This window comes from Lemur catta, chromosome 22 (genome assembly GCF_020740605.2).
Source record: "Lemur catta isolate mLemCat1 chromosome 22, mLemCat1.pri, whole genome shotgun sequence".
Taxonomy (NCBI): Eukaryota; Metazoa; Chordata; class Mammalia; order Primates; family Lemuridae; genus Lemur; species Lemur catta.
In genome coordinates, this window is record NC_059149.1 from 26,872,092 (window position 1) to 26,889,958 (window position 17,867).

Below are 17,867 nucleotides of genomic sequence, written 5' to 3' on the forward strand. Positions count from 1 at the left end.
GTGGTTGACATTGAAGAGCACGTGCAAGAATCCAGTCACGAAGGACCCCGTAGCATATGATTCTGTTTATTCGAAATGTGCAGAATAGGGAAATCTATAGAGACAGAAATTAGATTAGTCACTACCATGGGCCAGGGGGTGAAGGGTTAGCGAAAGTGTGTGGAGTTTCTTTTTGGAGGGATGAGAGTGTTTTAAAATTCATGGTGGTAGTGGTGGTTGCCCAATTCTGAATATACTAAAGAACTATCGAATTGTACACTGGAAATGGGTGAGTTGTATAGGATGTGAATTTTATCTCCATGACACTGTTTGTTACCAAAGAAAAAACGGTTTCTACTGAAACCACTAATAAGTTGCAATAGCTCTAAACTACTTACTTTAGATCTGTACGTGCCAAGTCCTATTCTCTCTCTGGGCCCCCTCCCCACCGCTGGAAATGTTGAATCACAAAGTTTAACGTGCTTATCCAAAATGACTGATGTCATGAAAATGGACGGAGAAGACCGGCATGAACGTAGTTCTCCAGCTCCTGTCCTCGCAGGTAACCACCTACACACAGACGGGATGACACCGCCTTGACAGTGTGGCAGTACTTGCACTAGCGAGCGCACGTGGCTTTGACGGGGTGGCCTTGTGAACGCAGACTCCTGAAACAATGCGCGTGCGGTGAACGCAGGAGCCTGTACCCCATACAAAACACACCTCCGAAAAACGCGAGAGTTCAGTAATGGTCCTTAAGAGATGATTTCTGGCATGTGCTGCAGAGGAAAATGGTATCGAACCCACACAATGACCGGTTGTGTGGAGTGGCTCCTCTGTGGGGAATTTTACTGTATTCTCCGAGCCGGAAACCTTGACCCCACCTGCCTGTGAAGTAGCAGCCTGCTTTGTAAAGGGCGCCGATCAAGACGGCGGCTATTATTGAGCTGGGATCCAAACATCTGAAGCTTATCACCAAGCACAATGGTGACGGCTTCCTAGCCACGTTTCTAATTATATTTTTCCCCCTGCTTTTTAGATAAAGGGACAAAGAAATGTGGGACTGACTTTTCAGGGTTTTTCAGGCTGCTCTGAAGTGTTCTTTCTCAGGTGCAGGGCTGTGGTTTCGCACAGCAGCGGTGCTGTGAACAGGGTCTGTTCTTTCTGGCTTGCCCTCTGCGTGCAAGAGCGCGTGGATGTCAGCGACGCATTAGCAGCTGAAATAATTCATTTGTCCTTTCTAATGAATAGTCATAATTTATAATTTGTACTAATCAAAAACCTTTCAGCCACAAAAACTAACAAGCTTTGCAAACATTATCCTCTCACCAGCCTCTGCGGTAAGTGCCTGGCAAGTACGGTTGTCCGCAGTTTGCAGAAGGGCCGAGACAGGGAACACGGCACAGAAATCATTATTGATGTATCTGCGGCTTGAAAGTTCTCCCTCTGCCCCACGTCCTACTACCCTTCCCAGCCTCTGGTAACCACTATTCTACTCTCCCCTTCTACGACATCAACTCTTTTGGCTTCCACGAACGAGTGAGAACATGCACTATTTCTCTTTCCACGCCCGGCTTGTTTCACGTAACATAACGTCCTCTAAGCTCATCCATGTTGTTGTTGACAGCATTTTGTTCTTTTTAAAAACAAAATTAAAAATTAATTTTTAATAGAAACAAAGCTCTATTTCTCTTTCCACTTTTATTCTGTATGTGATATCTAATTACATTTTCTAATTGTAAGATAAAGTACCATTGGTCTAAACAAGTCTGGGAACAAACACAACTAACGTGGTAAGCGTACCCCTGAGCGGTGGTGCAGAAGGGTGCAGGCGTGCCAGAGAGAGCTGCCGGCCTTCTGCTGCTGTGACGACAGCCACCATGTTCGCCAGGGGAATGGCGTGGATCGGTTCCTCTGAGCCATCCTGTCCATTCTGTGACGTCCTCCTCTGTGTCCACTGTGTCCTGGTGCTTGTTTGCAACATCTGAAACACCCTCACCCCCAGCTCTGTGTGTCTAAGTTGCACCCATTGTTCAACGTCCAGTTAGATAGACCCGTCTACGAAATCTTCTCTGCTCTCTTCCCCCGCAGACTGCAAAGCGCCTCCCTGCTTTCCCGTGGCACCAAACGCTTTCTGTCTCACTTTGTTAGTGTTCAAGTGAGTTTCCCCAGAGCAGGCTCAGGGGTCGCATGTCTCTGGGTTTCTCATGCTATTGGTTTAGTGCTGTGCATGGAGCCCAGACCCAAGGCTCACACTGATTGGATTCCTGCCTCGTCAGGCTGGGACAGAGAGAATGAGCAGTGACACTAGGCATGAGAGGACTTTATAGTTAACAAAGCCTCTGTGTGTGTGCACATGTGTGTGTGCGTGTGTGCACATGTGCTCATACATGGTGTAATCCTTACAGTGTGCCTTTTTGGCATTTTTATTATAACTGCCGTGTGGACAAGGAAGCTGAGACTCAGAGAAATTAAGTGATTCATCCAAGTCAAATATTCTCATCGTATTGCCAACGCCCTTGGCACAGTTTCTCAGCACTTCATTGTTGAAACGTTCGATGTGTTCCTCAGGGCATATCTTTGGGCTCCTACATTAATTACTGGCTGTCACCAAAGACCTGCTAATCAAGGCTAAAAGATTCCCAGTATCGATCAAATGACAGCTGAATTTGGATCTGTGGACAGTCACTGGTAGCAATAATTTAGTTGCTCAGCCCCCATGTGTGTAGGGAGAGGGCATGAGATTATGGAATCAAACCTACTGGGCCCTGCCACCTGCTGAATCACCTGAATTAAGCAAATAATTTGACCTCAAGATGCATGCAAACTTCATTTTCAACTTGGTGTATAATTTAGTAGCACCAAGGAGTCATGGTTTCTCAGTGTGCAATACCCTTGTTACTGTGAATCAGGCCATTGAATACGACTGTGTATGTTGTCCTGGCCGCAAGGGTACCATGATCCCTGCTTGGTTTTGCTAACACCTCATAATGCTAGATCATGGCAGGGCAGGAGGTAGTGCCAGTCTAGAACATGGGCTCTAATCAGCCCAAACACATCGGCCCTTTCCTAAGCTTCATATAGTGGAAAAACCAGCTCAAAAGTGTTCACACTGGGGGTCAGGCCAGCCTCTGTAATCAGCAGGTTGGATACAGAAACTAGTGAGTGGTTCACCGCTACCCTAGTTACGTACTTTTACCTGCTAGTTACCTTTGTAGCAGTGAAACCCTCCAGTGGCTCAAAGAATTAATGGGTATAGTTGACTGCTTTCTTGAAGACTTTTCTTGATCAAGTATTCAACCGTGCATAGCACGCCTCCAAGAGCATCATCTCTGAAGGAAGCGTCTGTAGAAAGTATACACCGGAGAATTATAAATTCCCCAGCACGTCTCCCCATGGTGGGCCCCCCAAAACATCGCGAGTGCTCCAATAGTATTTTTTTTCTACTTTTCAATCAATAGGATGCTTTTTAAAGCTTATGTTTCTTGTTGGACACTTTAAGTGACTGATGAGACAAAAGAAAAAAAAAATCCAAGATAAAATGACAGTATAGACACTCCTCAAATCCTATAATGAACTCCACAGGGCATCCAATTTTGATGTATTAGGATTTTTTTTTTATAATGAGTACATTGTTGGAAATCACATTTTCTATCTGTAGGAGCTGGAGATGAAACTGAGCTGACATCTTACCTCTTTGTAGTTAATTAGCAAGAGGAAGGTAGTGTTTTGAATCTTGTATGGGAAAAGGGGAGGTATTTTTCACCCACCCTCTCCCCTTTTTCCTTCAAACACCTGGATCTTTTTGTGTGCTCTTTGATTTGGTTTAACGGTTCGGCAGGGAAAGGATGAGGGAAGTTGAAGAATGGTTATTATTTAATGAAAAAAAAAAATCATTGTAGCTCGCTTATCCCCTCCCTCTTGCCTGTAGGATAAATAAAATAGACTGGGTCTTTTGAGTTTAAAGTGCAGTTCCTTACCTGGACTCAGACTACAGGCAATGCCCATGGTGTAAGACTTGCTTGTATTAATTAACTTTTGTCACCATGGAGCACTCAACACTGAGCACAACGTGTGGAACATTCAGTAAATATTTACTAATAAATAAATAAAACACCGTGTTGGCCCATACAGGAAGGTGTTACAGGTGTGTTAGCTACGTCTAAGATCTTTCCTGGGTAGTGGCCGCGTCCCTCTTAGGACAGGGGGTGAGGTTTGCAGAGAACGCAGTGGTCGGGGCGGAGGGTCGAGCACAGTGAGCCCACCTGGGCACTGGCCGGGAGGCAGGTGAGTGCTTGGTGCTGGCATCCACACAAACACCTGTCCGGATGGAGGCTAAGTGCTGGGAAGACCCAGGATGAGAAATCCTCCAGCCCCTGTGTATTTATTAAGGTCATATCATGTGCCCAGTCCCGGGGACGGCAGAGAAGAGCCACGGTCATGCTTGCTTTTTGTCACGTAGTGAGCTGTGTGTGTGTGGGAAGACTAAGCAAGCACTTGTAAACAGCAAGCACTCAGGTGTTGCACCGCGGGGACTGACCCTGTGTGGAGAAAGAACCCATGGGAGGCTGGACCGGGGGAGGCAAACATCATTGTTTAGGTCCCCTCTGTGTCCCAGCTACTGGACCCTCCCTGCTGCACACGTCACTTCTGCTCCGCACACCCACCCCGTGAGGGACGCGGGGGCCGTGCCTCAGTGGAGGAGCCCAGCTCTGAGCACAGCTGCTCCCGTGGGATGCCCTGGCCGAGCCTGTCCCCTGTGCCACACCTTCTCAAGGTCCCGAACTCAGAGAAGCTGCTGGACAAGGCAGGACCCGAGGGGACCTTAGGGCAGAGGAGGGCTTGGACCGGCGGTGGCGGGAGGTGGCGGGAGCTGCAGGGGGAAGGGAGGAGACCACCAGGGGAGAGTGCGGGAAATGAGGCTGGGGTCGCACCGGTGATGCCCTGGTGGCTGGGCAAGGGCTCCTGTGGGCCCCCGGGCAGAGGACACAGACGACAGGTGCGGAACAGGCAGCAGGGACGGGGTGCATTGGACTGTGGGAAGTTTGGGCTCCCTTCAGTCTCACGAGCTCTGAGCTTTGGCTTACCTGTCAGCAAAATGGACTCATAACATTCACGTCGACAACTTTCCCGGTGGCTGCGGTACCAACATGAGTCCGTGGATCCAGCAGTACGTTGCAGAACATAAAGTGCTGTGTCCAAACTCAGGGGGTTTGTGCCCCTCTCCCTGAGGTTGATAAAGGGCCTCCAAGCATGGGTGTGGCCCCAGGGCAAGGCACAGCTCATTTGCCAGGGAGCTGTGGTTTGAGCCAGCGTGGCCCTCTCTCCCTGGCCCCACCAAGGGCACTCAGCTGACAAGTGGCAGAACCAGGAGGCCAGCTGTGGCTGTCTGGCTCCGGAGGGGCTGCCCCTCTGCACCACCTGCTCAGCGTCTCGCTGGAGCTCTCCGGCTGTCTCTCCTGTCCCATGCACTGGGTAGCCAGCTCCCTGCTCTCTCTCCTCTCCCCACCAGCCCGACGCTCGCAAAAACTAATCACACCAATGTGGAAGAATGAAAGGTAACATTTTCCCCATGAGACGGGAAGCTGTGCTGTAGGACCGTAAAAACTGACCAACTTCTCTTGGGGTTCTCTTTAAAGCACCTGGTTCCATGAATGACTTGGGTTCCACATGGCCAGGTGACCCCAGAATGCCTGATTTTTCTGCTCTCAAAACACGCCCATATGTCCTTCTTGGAAGGAACGGCTGTCCATAATCCACCCGTCTGTGTTCATGTAGGTAAAGGAGCCGCTCTGGGCCTAGGGGGTCAGGCACCGGAGGGAAATGCTCAGAGAGACAGTCACCCTCTCCATTTTCCCTTTCAAGATATTTCTAAGCAACAATGTTAAAGCACCTACAATGCAGCTGTGAATCGTTAACAAGCACGTTTGCACGTCACACCTATGGTGCTATTTGCACGATGTGATGTGAAGACACAGCTCAAAGTATTTTTAAGATGTGGCCTTTTATCTCTGGAAACACAAGAAAGTATTTGCAGGTGGGTGCTGGAATGAAATTAGCCCGGCACACTGGCCAGGTCTTGGAACGCGCGGGCATTTCTGTAAGAGGTTCTGAGTCCTTTAATCCTTTTGATCATTTGCACTGCGTATTTTTACACAGCTTCTTTTACTTCAGAGAAATAAAGTAAAGAGACTTAAAGGTGAGCTGGGCAAGGGCATCTCTGCGCTGTTTGTCGATGCAAATGCATCTTGCATTTGAATGGTGGGAGTTTGTCTTAAACAACCGGGCTTCTCTAAGCCGCTCCACAAATAATATTATATCAGTGCCAGGTTATGTCTGGAGGTGTTTGCTGGTGAGTGGAAATCTTTCCTGTCATGAAACAATAGCCTAACCCTGTACAATTTTCTCAACAGCCTGAGAGCCACTTAGGGCAATGCTGTGATGTCTCATCTGGGCCACAGCCTGTGTGACATTTGCTGTCCCTTGGTGGCTTCAGGCTTCTCCGTTCAGCCTGGCTCAGGGTCACACTCTGAGCTCGAGCTTCACCTCTGGTTAAAACCAGGTTGACTTATGACCAGATCCTGCCACTTACGGCTGTGGAATGTTGTTTGTGAAACACTTGTGGAGAGACCTTGGTTTTCTCATCTGTAAGATGGGGACCATATCTCTCTCTCGCAAAATTGTTGTGAGTCGCGTTTGTGTACCCGTTTCCATAGCAGCGTTATTCACACTAGCTAAAAGGTAGAGGCAACCCAAGTGTCCATTGAGGGATGAATGGATAAACAGAATGTGGGATACACACACACACACGCTGGAATGTATATAATTCAGCCTTAAAAAGGAGGGAAATTTGGACACATGCCACAACATGGACAGACCTTGAGTACATTATGCCAAGTCACAAAAAGACAAATACCGTATAATTCCACTTATATGAGATCCCTAGAGCAGTCAAATTCTCAGAGACAGAAAGTAGAGTGTGGCTTTCAGGGGTCGGGGAGAGAGGGGAGTGGGAGCTTAGTGTTTGATGGATACAGAGTTTCAGATGATGACCGAGTTTGGGAGATGGATGGTGGCAAAGGTTGCACAACATTGTGGATGTACTCAAAACTCCTGACCTACACACTTAAAATGGTTGAGATAGTAAATTTTGTGTTATGTGCATTTTATCACAATAGAAAACAACTGTTGTGAGCAATTAAGTGGCATCAAGTAGGTGAAGCAGGTGGATGTTGTTATTGTTCACTAAGTAGTAACAGCTTTCACTATGGTTCGGATATGGTCTTTTAATGGTTCCGTGATACTTCATCATGTAGTTGTGCCATAATTTGTTTATTTTTTGTTTGACTTGTGTATTTCTTACAGTCCACCACCACCACTGTGATAATGATGGCATGAATGAATTTTTTGTGGGTGTATATATCTTTTCCATTATTTGAGGTTATACTTTTGAGATAGATTCCCTGGATCACTTAATCCAGGTGAATGAGAACCCTTTGTGGCTCTCGATACTCATACTCAATGGTGTTTCAAACCTGACTTAGTAAGTTTACCCCGTCACTGCCCAGGTAAGGGCACCGTTTCACTGTATCCTCGACAGTGCTAGAATGCTTTTATGCAGTTTACAAAATGTAACAAAAGATGGTACGTTAATGTTTTAATATGCATTTACTTTTATTTGTTGGCATTTTGCATGTCTTGTCTTACGTTTATTTCTTCCTGTGTCCATAGCCTGTTTACATGTTTTGCTTATATTTCTAGTGTGGTTTCAGTGCCTTTCATGCCAAATATATCATCATATTTATAAAATATCTTGCCATTTTTATGATTCAGAGAGTTTTAATGCTCTTGTAGTTGAATCATTTAAACATTTCAAATTACAAAATAAGATGTTAAAGTAGACCGAAAGTGGTTTTCAATAACATGATTATTATACTGTATGTTCTTCCCAAACTCTTCACTTTTATTATTTTCATATCTGTTAACATAAAATCTGTTTAGATGCTAACTTGAATTACTGTAGTATTTGAATGAAAACTGTATGGATTAATCAATAATAAATGATTAGTAGAAACAGTTAATAACCCAATATAAATAGGACATGACAAAAATTAGAGCAAAGAAGAAATTAAAATTGCAAACAACCATGAAATGTATTTTTACCTCACTAATAATTCATTCTAAATAAAACAATAGGATACTGTCTTTCAGCTATTAATTGCTAAGGATTAAAAACATTATAATAGTGACTGAGGCTGGCCCTCAAATATGCTGCCAACGGGGAGAGAAAATTGGGCCAACTTTGCTGAAAGGCAGTTTGGAACTATGCATTAAGAGATCTCAAAGTGTTTATAAACATTGATTTAGAAATCTCACTTATATAACTATGGCTTGAGGCAGCCGCAGAAGCATGGAAAAATATTTACATTCATGGAAAAAAATACATTTCAGTCTAATTGCCCAAAGACAGAGAATGATTCAGTAAGTAGCTGGACAACCATCTAATGGAGTGTTATGTAGTCATTATAAATGGTGTTTTCTAAAAATTTCAGTGACATAGGGAAACACTAACAGTATACTGGTATGTAGGAAAAGCCTGCCATAATGATTATAATGGAATGTGTGAGTGTGCGTGTGTGTGTTTGTGTGTGTGTGTGCAGGCAACTGGAATGCACTCAGAAAGAGATGCATAAAAATATTGATAGTGCTTTTGTGGCAGGAGTACAGGTGATTTTTATTTTCTTTTTAATAGTTCCTCAATTTTCTAAGCTTCAAATTTTATTTGCAAATATTGTCTATACAATCAAAACAATTTTAAACATTAACAAATTAAAGATAATAAAGAGATTTCCTTTCTTTTTGGGACCCATGTTCCAAATGTTCCCCTTGCTCTCTTTCCTTTTATGTATTGAATAGAACCCTGGACAAGCTGTCAGAAGGTATTTTTTTTTCAGGTTATGGCCCCCAAATTAACTAGCTATGTGACTTTGGGCAAATCTAACATATTTGTATCTCAGTTTTCTGGTTTGTAAAATGAGGATTTCTGCCTTCTCTGCCTATACTGGACGTTTGTGGTAATTAAAGTGAGATAATGAATATATGGGAAAAGACTTTTGCAAACTAAGGTGCAAGTTCAGGGGATTCCCAAAACTGCCCTCATATTTGATAATTTGCTAGAAGGATACTTATACAGGGAAAGGATACTGCTCAGACTCAGCTACAGAAAGAGATGCATAGGGAAGAGTCTGGGGAGGTTCCAAGTGCTTCTGTTCTGTCACAGATTTGGAAGTATAAACGTCCCAGCACTGATGTGTGATAATATGCAGAGAGTACTGCCAACTAGAGGGGCTTGCCTGAGCTCCAGTGTCCACATTGTGCAGGCATGACTGATCGATTGATTGCCCACATGGTTAAACTCAGACTCCAGGTCGACTGATACCATGTGATCTAAAGCCCCCACCCTAATTCACACGATTGCCCTTCTTGGCACAGCCAGTCCCCTGAGACTTTGTACCTAAGGCTGTTGGGTATAGCTGGCCCCCTCCTAGGATCCAGTGTGGCCAGCTCCTGCCCTAAACAAGACATTTCTATTGGATACGACATAGATTATCTCCCAGGAGCTGAGGGCAAAGGCCAGAGCTCTCTTGGGGCAAGGCCAAATTCTTTACTGCACATAAGTCACTGAAAAGAGGTGGAAAACAAGTTTTAATACAGAGATGATGTTATCGTGAAGGGGTCCATTATTTATTAATACCATGTTGTAAGACTGTAAAATAAGGCATGCATTCCATAGGTACAAATGGTACTGCAAACAGCCACCTCCCTGATCCACAAACCTTCGGGGCCACCTATGAGAAGCGGCCTGATTATAGCAGGTCCTGCACAGGGACCTGTGCTGCAGTGGTTGTTTACCGCAGAGACGAATGAGGCTGGGAAAACGCTCACTGCCCCTCTGGGTATCTGCCTCCGACCCTTGCCTCGGTGCTAACAGCACAGCGAGTACGTCCCTCCATTAACTAATTTATCTAATGTGAACGAGTTATCAGCCTGTTTTTTAAATTTTTTCCAGGTTTCTCTATCTGGCACCATCTCACTGCAGCACAGTTGAGCTCACTGCATGCAGCATGGGGAGATGATAAAAATAAATTGACTCCTTCCCCTTTGCAGGGTTTCAAATCTCGAGCACTATGTCAGGTCGGATCTATACGATTTCATAGGAGTGAGACGGAAAATGAAAACCCATGTTTGTTTTTTCACGAACTCAAAAAACTATATTAGAGCACCATGTAGCAGTCCCCATCGGGAAGCTTGCTAGAGGAGAAGTGTGTGCTTTTCTGGAACAAGAGCCGGCGGCAGAGACTTAGGATGAGCCTGTTAGCTAAAGTCCAACCACGCTTGCCCCCTTCCTTCAGAGGCAAGAGTTCCAGCTTTTGTTCTGTTGGGTTTTTTTTTTTTTTGAGAACAAATACCTTGCAATAAATTTCTGTTGTCCGTAAATTTGGGTTGTACGTTCTGTTTCCTTCAAGGGAAAACTGGCCATGCAGAAGTCGTGCGCGTCGTGTACCAGCCAGAACGCATCAGCTTTGAGGAACTGCTCAAGGTCTTCTGGGAGAATCACGACCCGACCCAAGGTAGAGTGATGAGTGAGCCAGTATTTAATTATCTTACTAATTACAGCTGGGATAATTAGTGTTTGAGCTGCATGGAAGAGATGAACCTTGAAATCACACAGGAGCTCAAGAATATGATTGCAGACGTTTATTGACGGAGGAGAGGAGGGGCCGGGGAGGAAGGGGGTGCGAGAATAAAGGCGCAGCCACGTTCGGCGCCTCTGCCCCCCTTACAGCTGTCAGGGGTGGGACAATTCCCACGGAGGAAGATGCCAGACAATAGAGATCCGTTCACCTTTGATTATTGCATTATTCCTCCTTAATGCAGCCTTTTGTCTACAAAATTAAAGTGTCTCTCCTGTAGCTCCAAAGTTTTCCTGATTTATGGTTCCTTTATGTCTCTGAGTTCAGCTTTTCTCATCTTTTGACGTTATCAGGTTTAATTTTTTCTTAAATGTCTGTGGGTGATAAAAAAAAAAAGCACATAAAGGTAAAATGCGGTATTCAGTAGGTCCACAATGCTCGCGTTCCTTAACTATTTCATTTGTCTTCTTTGCAATTTGAGATTATTAATATATTTGGGCTGTAAACAGTGGCAGTCAGAAATTTTATTTGGGTGCACACACAAGCGAAAAATTCTGTGTTGGCAAATATTATTGTAATATTGGATAATAAAGCAATTTTCAGATATCATCTAACAGCCCCGCTCTGCCAACGTGATCATCTGATATTGTGAAGCGTATGCACTGAAAAGTCCTATATAATAGATGTGATTTTTCACAAACCCTGTTCATTTAGCAATCAGTCTGTTTAACAGAAATGTTTTCCCTCTGGTGTCAGGTTTTTGTGTAGCAGGTATGCGTTGTTGGCGATTTCCTGATGAGTGGATGTGTTTTCCCAAATGTGTAGTGTGCTTCGTGGTGGAATCGTAATATTCCCCAAGGTTGGTGGGTCCTGAGTGCTGGTTCTAAGAACCATCCCGGGCCAGGGTGCTTTGCCAGAGGGCAGAGGTCAGTGATCTAAAATGATCAGTGGAGACTCACGTCGGGAGCCCAGGCAAGCCTGAAGTCAGTCGCACACGAGACAGGTCGCGGCTGTGGCCTGGGGTCTGGCCAATCCTAATGCCATGTCCTGATAGACTCTCAGAATGTCAAAGGGGGTGAAATCTGTCATTGACTTTTCTCTGCTTCCCTCCCTTAAAAATTCTTACCCATCTATCACATCTTCATCAGCACACACCAGTTAACTAGTTTGCTAGAACTGGCCCCTGGGTCTCAGGGGGATAGGACCTTAAAAAAAACCTTAAAGGAACCTGTTCCTCTCCCCGACCCCACACATCAAGTTTGTTTCCACCATGCCTCTGTCCTCACCCGGCCACCTCTCTGGAGGTCTTGGCTCACTGTGTGTATCAATTTGCCAGGGCTGCCGTGACAAAGTACTGCATGACAAAGAAATGCATTGCCTCTCAGTTCTGGGGGCTGGGAGTTCAAGATCAAGGCACCTGAAGTGTTGGTTTCTTCTGAGGCCTCTTTCTGTGGCTGGCAGGTGGCCTCTTCTCCTGGGGTCTCCATGTGATCGTCCCTCTGTACCTGTGTGTGTCCAAGTTTCCTCTTCTTGTAAGGATATCAGTCATCTTGGATTAAGGCCCACCCATGGGAACTCATTGTACCTTAATTACTTCTTTACAAACCCTAGCAAAATACAAATACAGTCACCTTCTGTGGTGCTAGGGGTTAGGACATCAATATGTGAATTTGGAGGGGTTACAATTGAGCCCAAGAGACTGTCCAGTAACGTAATAGCTCTGTCTACTCTTCTTCCACAGGTATTTTGAGTCTAATAGGGCTCATAGACTCGCAGGCTGGAAGAGATTTTTGAGGTCACCTAGTTAGATGTCACACACTAGTGTCTTTGGGCTTAATGTTAAGCAAAAAGACAAAATTGCTAATGGTGGAGTTTGCAGACAATGGAGTTTGATTGTTGAGTGATACATTTTTCCACTGGTATTTTGGACAAATTACACATGTAGGAGGACAATTTTTTTCCCCTTTCATATATCCATTCCTGTTTTGAATAGTCCTGATACTGTCATAAATATTAAATCACAAGATATATGGTCTTCCCACATTATTATTTTTCAGACAGCTCAGTGTAAGGTGCCGTGGTAGCAATCTGTTTTCAAGCCTTGCAAGGTTTCCTATGATCCTTGTGGAAATACGCCCTGCTCTACTGGCTGAGGGGGCGGGTGCATAAGGCAGGCCTGGCCAACCAGAAAGTCTTGTCCCGTTGTCAACAGTGTTTAACCCAAGGATTGGATGTGTGAACCAAGCAGGACCAATTAGGGTCCTTCCCTGGGACTGTTATATGAGAGCAAAAGGTCTTCCTTTGCGGGGCTGCCAGGGTGGTGGCGCTTTGAATGTAGAAAGAGCCCGTCTGTAAGAGAAGCCAGGCAGGAGGATGAGAGAGGGAGCCAGGGAGGGGGCCCTGGGGGCTCTCATTCCTGTAGCTCTTTCTTCTGGGAGCTCCCCTCGTAGCTTTCCGAGCCATGAGACTACTGTGTACTTCCCCCTTTGTTTTTATTAAGCCAGTTTGTTGAGTTTCTATTACGTGAAACAGCAAAAACAACAAAACTCCTAACTAATCTGCACATTCAACCTAAACAATCACTGTGTTCAATATGGTCAGTGACTGTTAGTTAACCGTGTTCCTTTGGCTTTATAAATCTGAGGTCTAAAACCATTTGGTTAACCGTTTTACCATTGATTCAGATGTTGGGTGGAAGCTGCTAAAAATTGTTTCTTTAAGACCTGTTGGTGGTTTCCTTGGTAGTTCAGAATAAAGAATTGTGGTTTAGGATTTTGGATATATGGCCCAGAAACATACCACACCCCCTCTCAATATCTTTAAGCTACTGAGAAAGGCAGTTACTCATTTAGGATGTTTATCTTGTGTCTTCTCTGTTTGCCGGGCGCTCTGTTAGGTGGTACTACACCACCGAGTGGTCTGGAACACGCAGAAATGTCCAGCCTCTTGGTTAATGCACATGAAAAATATATCCCTGTAGGAAAAAAACAGTTAAATTCCAATGTACAGAGATCAAATGAACATACAGTTAGATGCACATAAGACCAAAGACCAAAATATTATAACATGAAATTATTAAAACAAGCATGTGTTAGCACTGGAACATTAAAAGCAAAATAGTTCAGAAGAACTCTGGTATCAGTGGATTTAGTATTCCCAGGGAACCCTGCAGGTCCTAAACGTGCAGCTGTGTGTCATTCTTCTGAGGCCAGATTGTGAAGCCCCCGCTGCCTGAAGGGTGGGCATGTAGCAGGGGACAGCCGGGCTGCAGGAGAACGTGGCCATCGCCACTCTCATCTGACCACACCCTCTAAATTCCCTACTTGAGATTAGGTAGCAACTCTCGTCACATTTCCCAGTGAAAAGTGGCCCTGGCAAGAAAGCCACCAACCAACAGAACAGAGGAGGAGAGTGAAGACGTTGTCGGACGCCTGTGCCTTCTCAGAAAGCAGACGTTTCGGAAGAGAGCAGCGTGTTGGATTTGGTGGCGGCTCTGATCTGGGAAGCGATAGTCCACTCTGGGTGCCTTTAAGAAACAAGAGTAAGTAATTACTAAACCCACTCGAGGACTGCTCTCGTCTGTGCCAGAATCGCTTATCAACAACAAGACAAAACTCGAGTGAAAGTTGAGAAGACGTTGACCTTCCATGTGAGGATGCGCCCCGGAAACAGGGGATTCTCCGCAGAAATCTGACTCAAGAGAAACGTGTTTTGATGAGCACGTCGAAAGATTTTAGTCCCTCATTTGTAGAATCATTAAGGATTTGAAGGGGCTACTTACATTTTTTAGTTACAATTTGCTGCAAGAATTGAAACGTAAAGTCCCCTCTCAGTTAAATCAAATCTTCGTGGCGTGGGCTAAGCAGAGAAAATTCTGCGTGTTCTTCGCTGCTCTGAGGGGCTGAAGCAGCTCCCGCGGCATCGGCCGGGACGGGCAGGTGAAGTTCCCACACACCGTCTGCCGTTTGGAAGGAAGCAAAGCTGGTAAGAGAATGATTGGAAAGTGCAGGCTCTTTAAGATATAGGTGGGGCCAGAGACCTGTCACTCCACAGCCGCTACTCGGGTTGTCCAGAGAGGCGCCACTCAGTGGAGTAGCTGCAGGCGGAGTAGCAGACCCACCAGCATCCTTATACATTTGGCCAGTAAATGGAATTTACTCTGAATTTACCAGTTACCACAAGTCCTCTACTTTTGTCGAAACATTCAGATACTGCCATTTAAGCTCATACGTCCTATTGTGGTTGTCTGTCTTGCTCATGGGACAGATACAGTTCCTCCAGGCTTCTGAGGACAGACCGGCAAGTGCCCCTTCCTGACCAGGTGGTCCCTAGACTCCCACAGTCTCCAGGTGGCACCGCAGAGCCTGAGATTTAGGAGATTTGGGTTCCCATCCCAGCTTGGCAACCTTGGCCAAGAAGTTTACCCAATCTGGACCTCCATTTCTCTCAGCCATGAAACAGGTGTAACACTATCTCTACTGGGCTGTCCTAAGAATTAAATAAAATAATGTGAACATGGCATAAAAAGGGTAAGGTCCCACGTAAATGCTAGGTATCATTGTTATGTCTTTCTCAATACAAGAATATAATTTCACTGGATTTTTATGTTTATTTTTATATTTACATTGCCCTTGATTTCCTTCTGTAGGAAAATATTTACCCTTCATCTACTAACGTGTGGGTTTTCTACCCATGGAGATTCTTTTGTCTCTCGTGCTTGTTGGAGAGAGAGCCCAGCACTGTTTCATTTTGCATTCTGGGATGCTGCTGGGGGCGCTGGCGGATCCTTGGTCAAGTTCGCTGCTGACACAGCAATCGAGAGAAGCAGACCCGGTCCCTGCCTCTCATGCCCAGCCTGTGCCCTAAGTAGCATGCTCTGTGCACGAATAGCACGGTTCAATCCTCCCATTCCTGCACAGGCTGCAGGGCACAGACCGTGTGCCTTGGGCCAGGCCATAAGTACACAAGGCAGAGACCAGTTTTGTCTGACCTCACCCCATAAATCGGACTCCTCAATTGCAACCCATTTCATTCTCCTCGGTCCAGGGGCAAGGGATGGTGACAATTATTAAGCACCTCTTCTGGGCCAGTCTTAGTGACAGATGTTTTATAATTCTAATTTCATTTAATCTTGACTGTGACCCTATGGAGTAGGGATCATTGTCTTCACCGAATGGCAGAGAAGACAGCCTCCCAATCGCGTGTGGTGTGGACGGCAGTGTTTGCACCCAGCTGTGTCCACAGCTCAAGTCTGTTTTCCTTCCCCTGCACTGCAGAGGTCCAGGCTTCTTGCCTGGGAAGACCTGTTCTAAGGACGGACTTTCTTATGGATCCCCCACATGTTAATAGATGTGCCTTTATGTTCAGAAGCAAAGATACTAAAGTGCTACTATGCATTTAATTACACTTTAAACTGAGCGCCCATTTTATTACCCACCACATCAAGTATCTCTGGAAAACTGAAATGCTCGCACACACTGTGCGTTCTGCAACCTCTAGGTCACGCCTGCTGCACGCTGGATGTGCGGGCCTCCCGTGGTAGCTCCGAGCCTTCCCAGGGGACTGTGTGGCCTGGGAACTGTCCCCATGTCCTCCTTCGGGAGCAGCAGCCTTTCTGCAGAGGCCTCTGGCTGAGATGGCAGGTTGAGCCCCCCAAGATCGAGCGGTTTCCCCGCTTGCGTAGTGTCTGGATTTTAGCCGGTGTGCAGCCACCAGTCAAGACTAAATTCCCCGGACTCCTGAGAGCCAAGTGTGGCCGTACATCAGAATTCTAGCTGCCGAGCCTAAGTAGAAGCGAAGGTGTGTCACTTCGGGGTTGTGTGGACGTGGAGGAAGGGGTGTTCTCTTCCACTTCCTCCCTCCTGACACGCCGGTGTGGGGGTGAAGTGTGAGCCGTCATGGCCCATGCGGTCGGGGCCACACCTTGTGCCAACGGAGGTGTAAAGTGGAAGGATCCACCGTCACCGTGCCGGGCTGGACTCTGTAGGCAAGAACTGCCTTGTTTAAATCACTATAAATATTTTGGTTCATTTTAGTTCTTTTTTTTTCTCCTTTTCTACAACAGCTGAACCTATATCCTAACTAACACTTCAACTATAAGCTGGTGAGGAACTCCCAGTCACCCCTCTGAAAACTTAATTAAAATATTCCTTTAATTAAAATGTCTTTAATCAACACTGTCGTTGAAAGTGTGGACTCTGGGGTTAGAGAAGCCGTGGCTTAGTGCCGTGCACGAGCTGTGTGGCCGAGTCTCGTTGCTTTCCGTATCTTCTCGGCCACCCGGGTCCTGTGACAGCCTCTTACCTGGCCCGCCTGCCCTTCCCCCCTCCACAATGACCTGTTGAAAACACGGAACAAGGTGTGTCTCTCTCCTGCTTAAAGCACTGTGCTGGTTGCCCGGTTTCTCTGGGGTGACGTGCAGACTCCGTACGGTGGCCAGCGCGGCCCGGGCTTAGCCGATTGGCGCCCACTTCTCCAGCCCCGGCTCCTGCCACAGTCCCCGGCCAGCCTGCGCCACTGCGTGCCTCTCCTGGAAGACGCAGGCCCTTTTTGCCCCGGGGCCTGTGCCTGCTGCTCCATCTGCCCACGGCTCTTGGGGGACGGCGCCCTCTGTCCTTTAGTCTCAGCTGAAGACGTCCCATCCTCGGAGAGCTCTCCCCGCCCCGCCTGTTTCCCCACCACCGCATGCTCTTTCCTTCCTGACACGCATCTCAAGGTAGAATTATTTGTCAGTTTACCTGTTTCTTGTTTATTCTCTGACCCCTCGAGGCGGTAAGTGTCGGATTAAGCGTTTTCTTGTTGAACAAGCGAACGAGCCTTGTTTCTGCATCTGGGAGACAGTCCCTACCCGCCAGGCGTGTGTCGGGATGGGCAAGGGAATGTCGCCCGTGGTGCCTGGTGTAGAGTCGGCCTCGGTGTCTGGCGGCTCTTGTACTCACGCCGCCTGTGGAGGAGCCACGTCCACCAGCTGCCGTTTGTTTGTCTTGTTCCTTCGTGAGTCCCAGCATCTCTCTGTCATTTCTCCCCGGCTCATGCTCTGATTACCCCTGATGGTTTCCTGTTGGTTCAAACCCTTTATCCTCAATCAACTCCTCATCAGCCCTCTCCCTCCCGCACCCACCCTGCCCCTCCAACACCACACTCCTTTTTGTCCTCAGGAGGCTTGGCCTGGCTTGCCCGGGGGCCGCACTGCCT

The 17,867-nt window shown here is 46.5% G+C and overlaps 1 protein-coding gene across 2 annotated transcripts in view; it reads left to right on the forward strand.

Annotated features, from left to right (window-relative positions):
* Positions 1-17,867, forward strand: part of MSRA (methionine sulfoxide reductase A) — a 273,018-nt gene that overhangs the window by 165,420 nt on the left and 89,731 nt on the right. For both annotated transcript variants that reach the window (XM_045535587.1, XM_045535588.1), the window contains one exon: positions 10,506-10,610. In XM_045535587.1, coding sequence (XP_045391543.1) covers positions 10,506-10,610 — 105 coding nt within the window. The remainder of the gene's footprint in view (positions 1-10,505; positions 10,611-17,867) is intronic.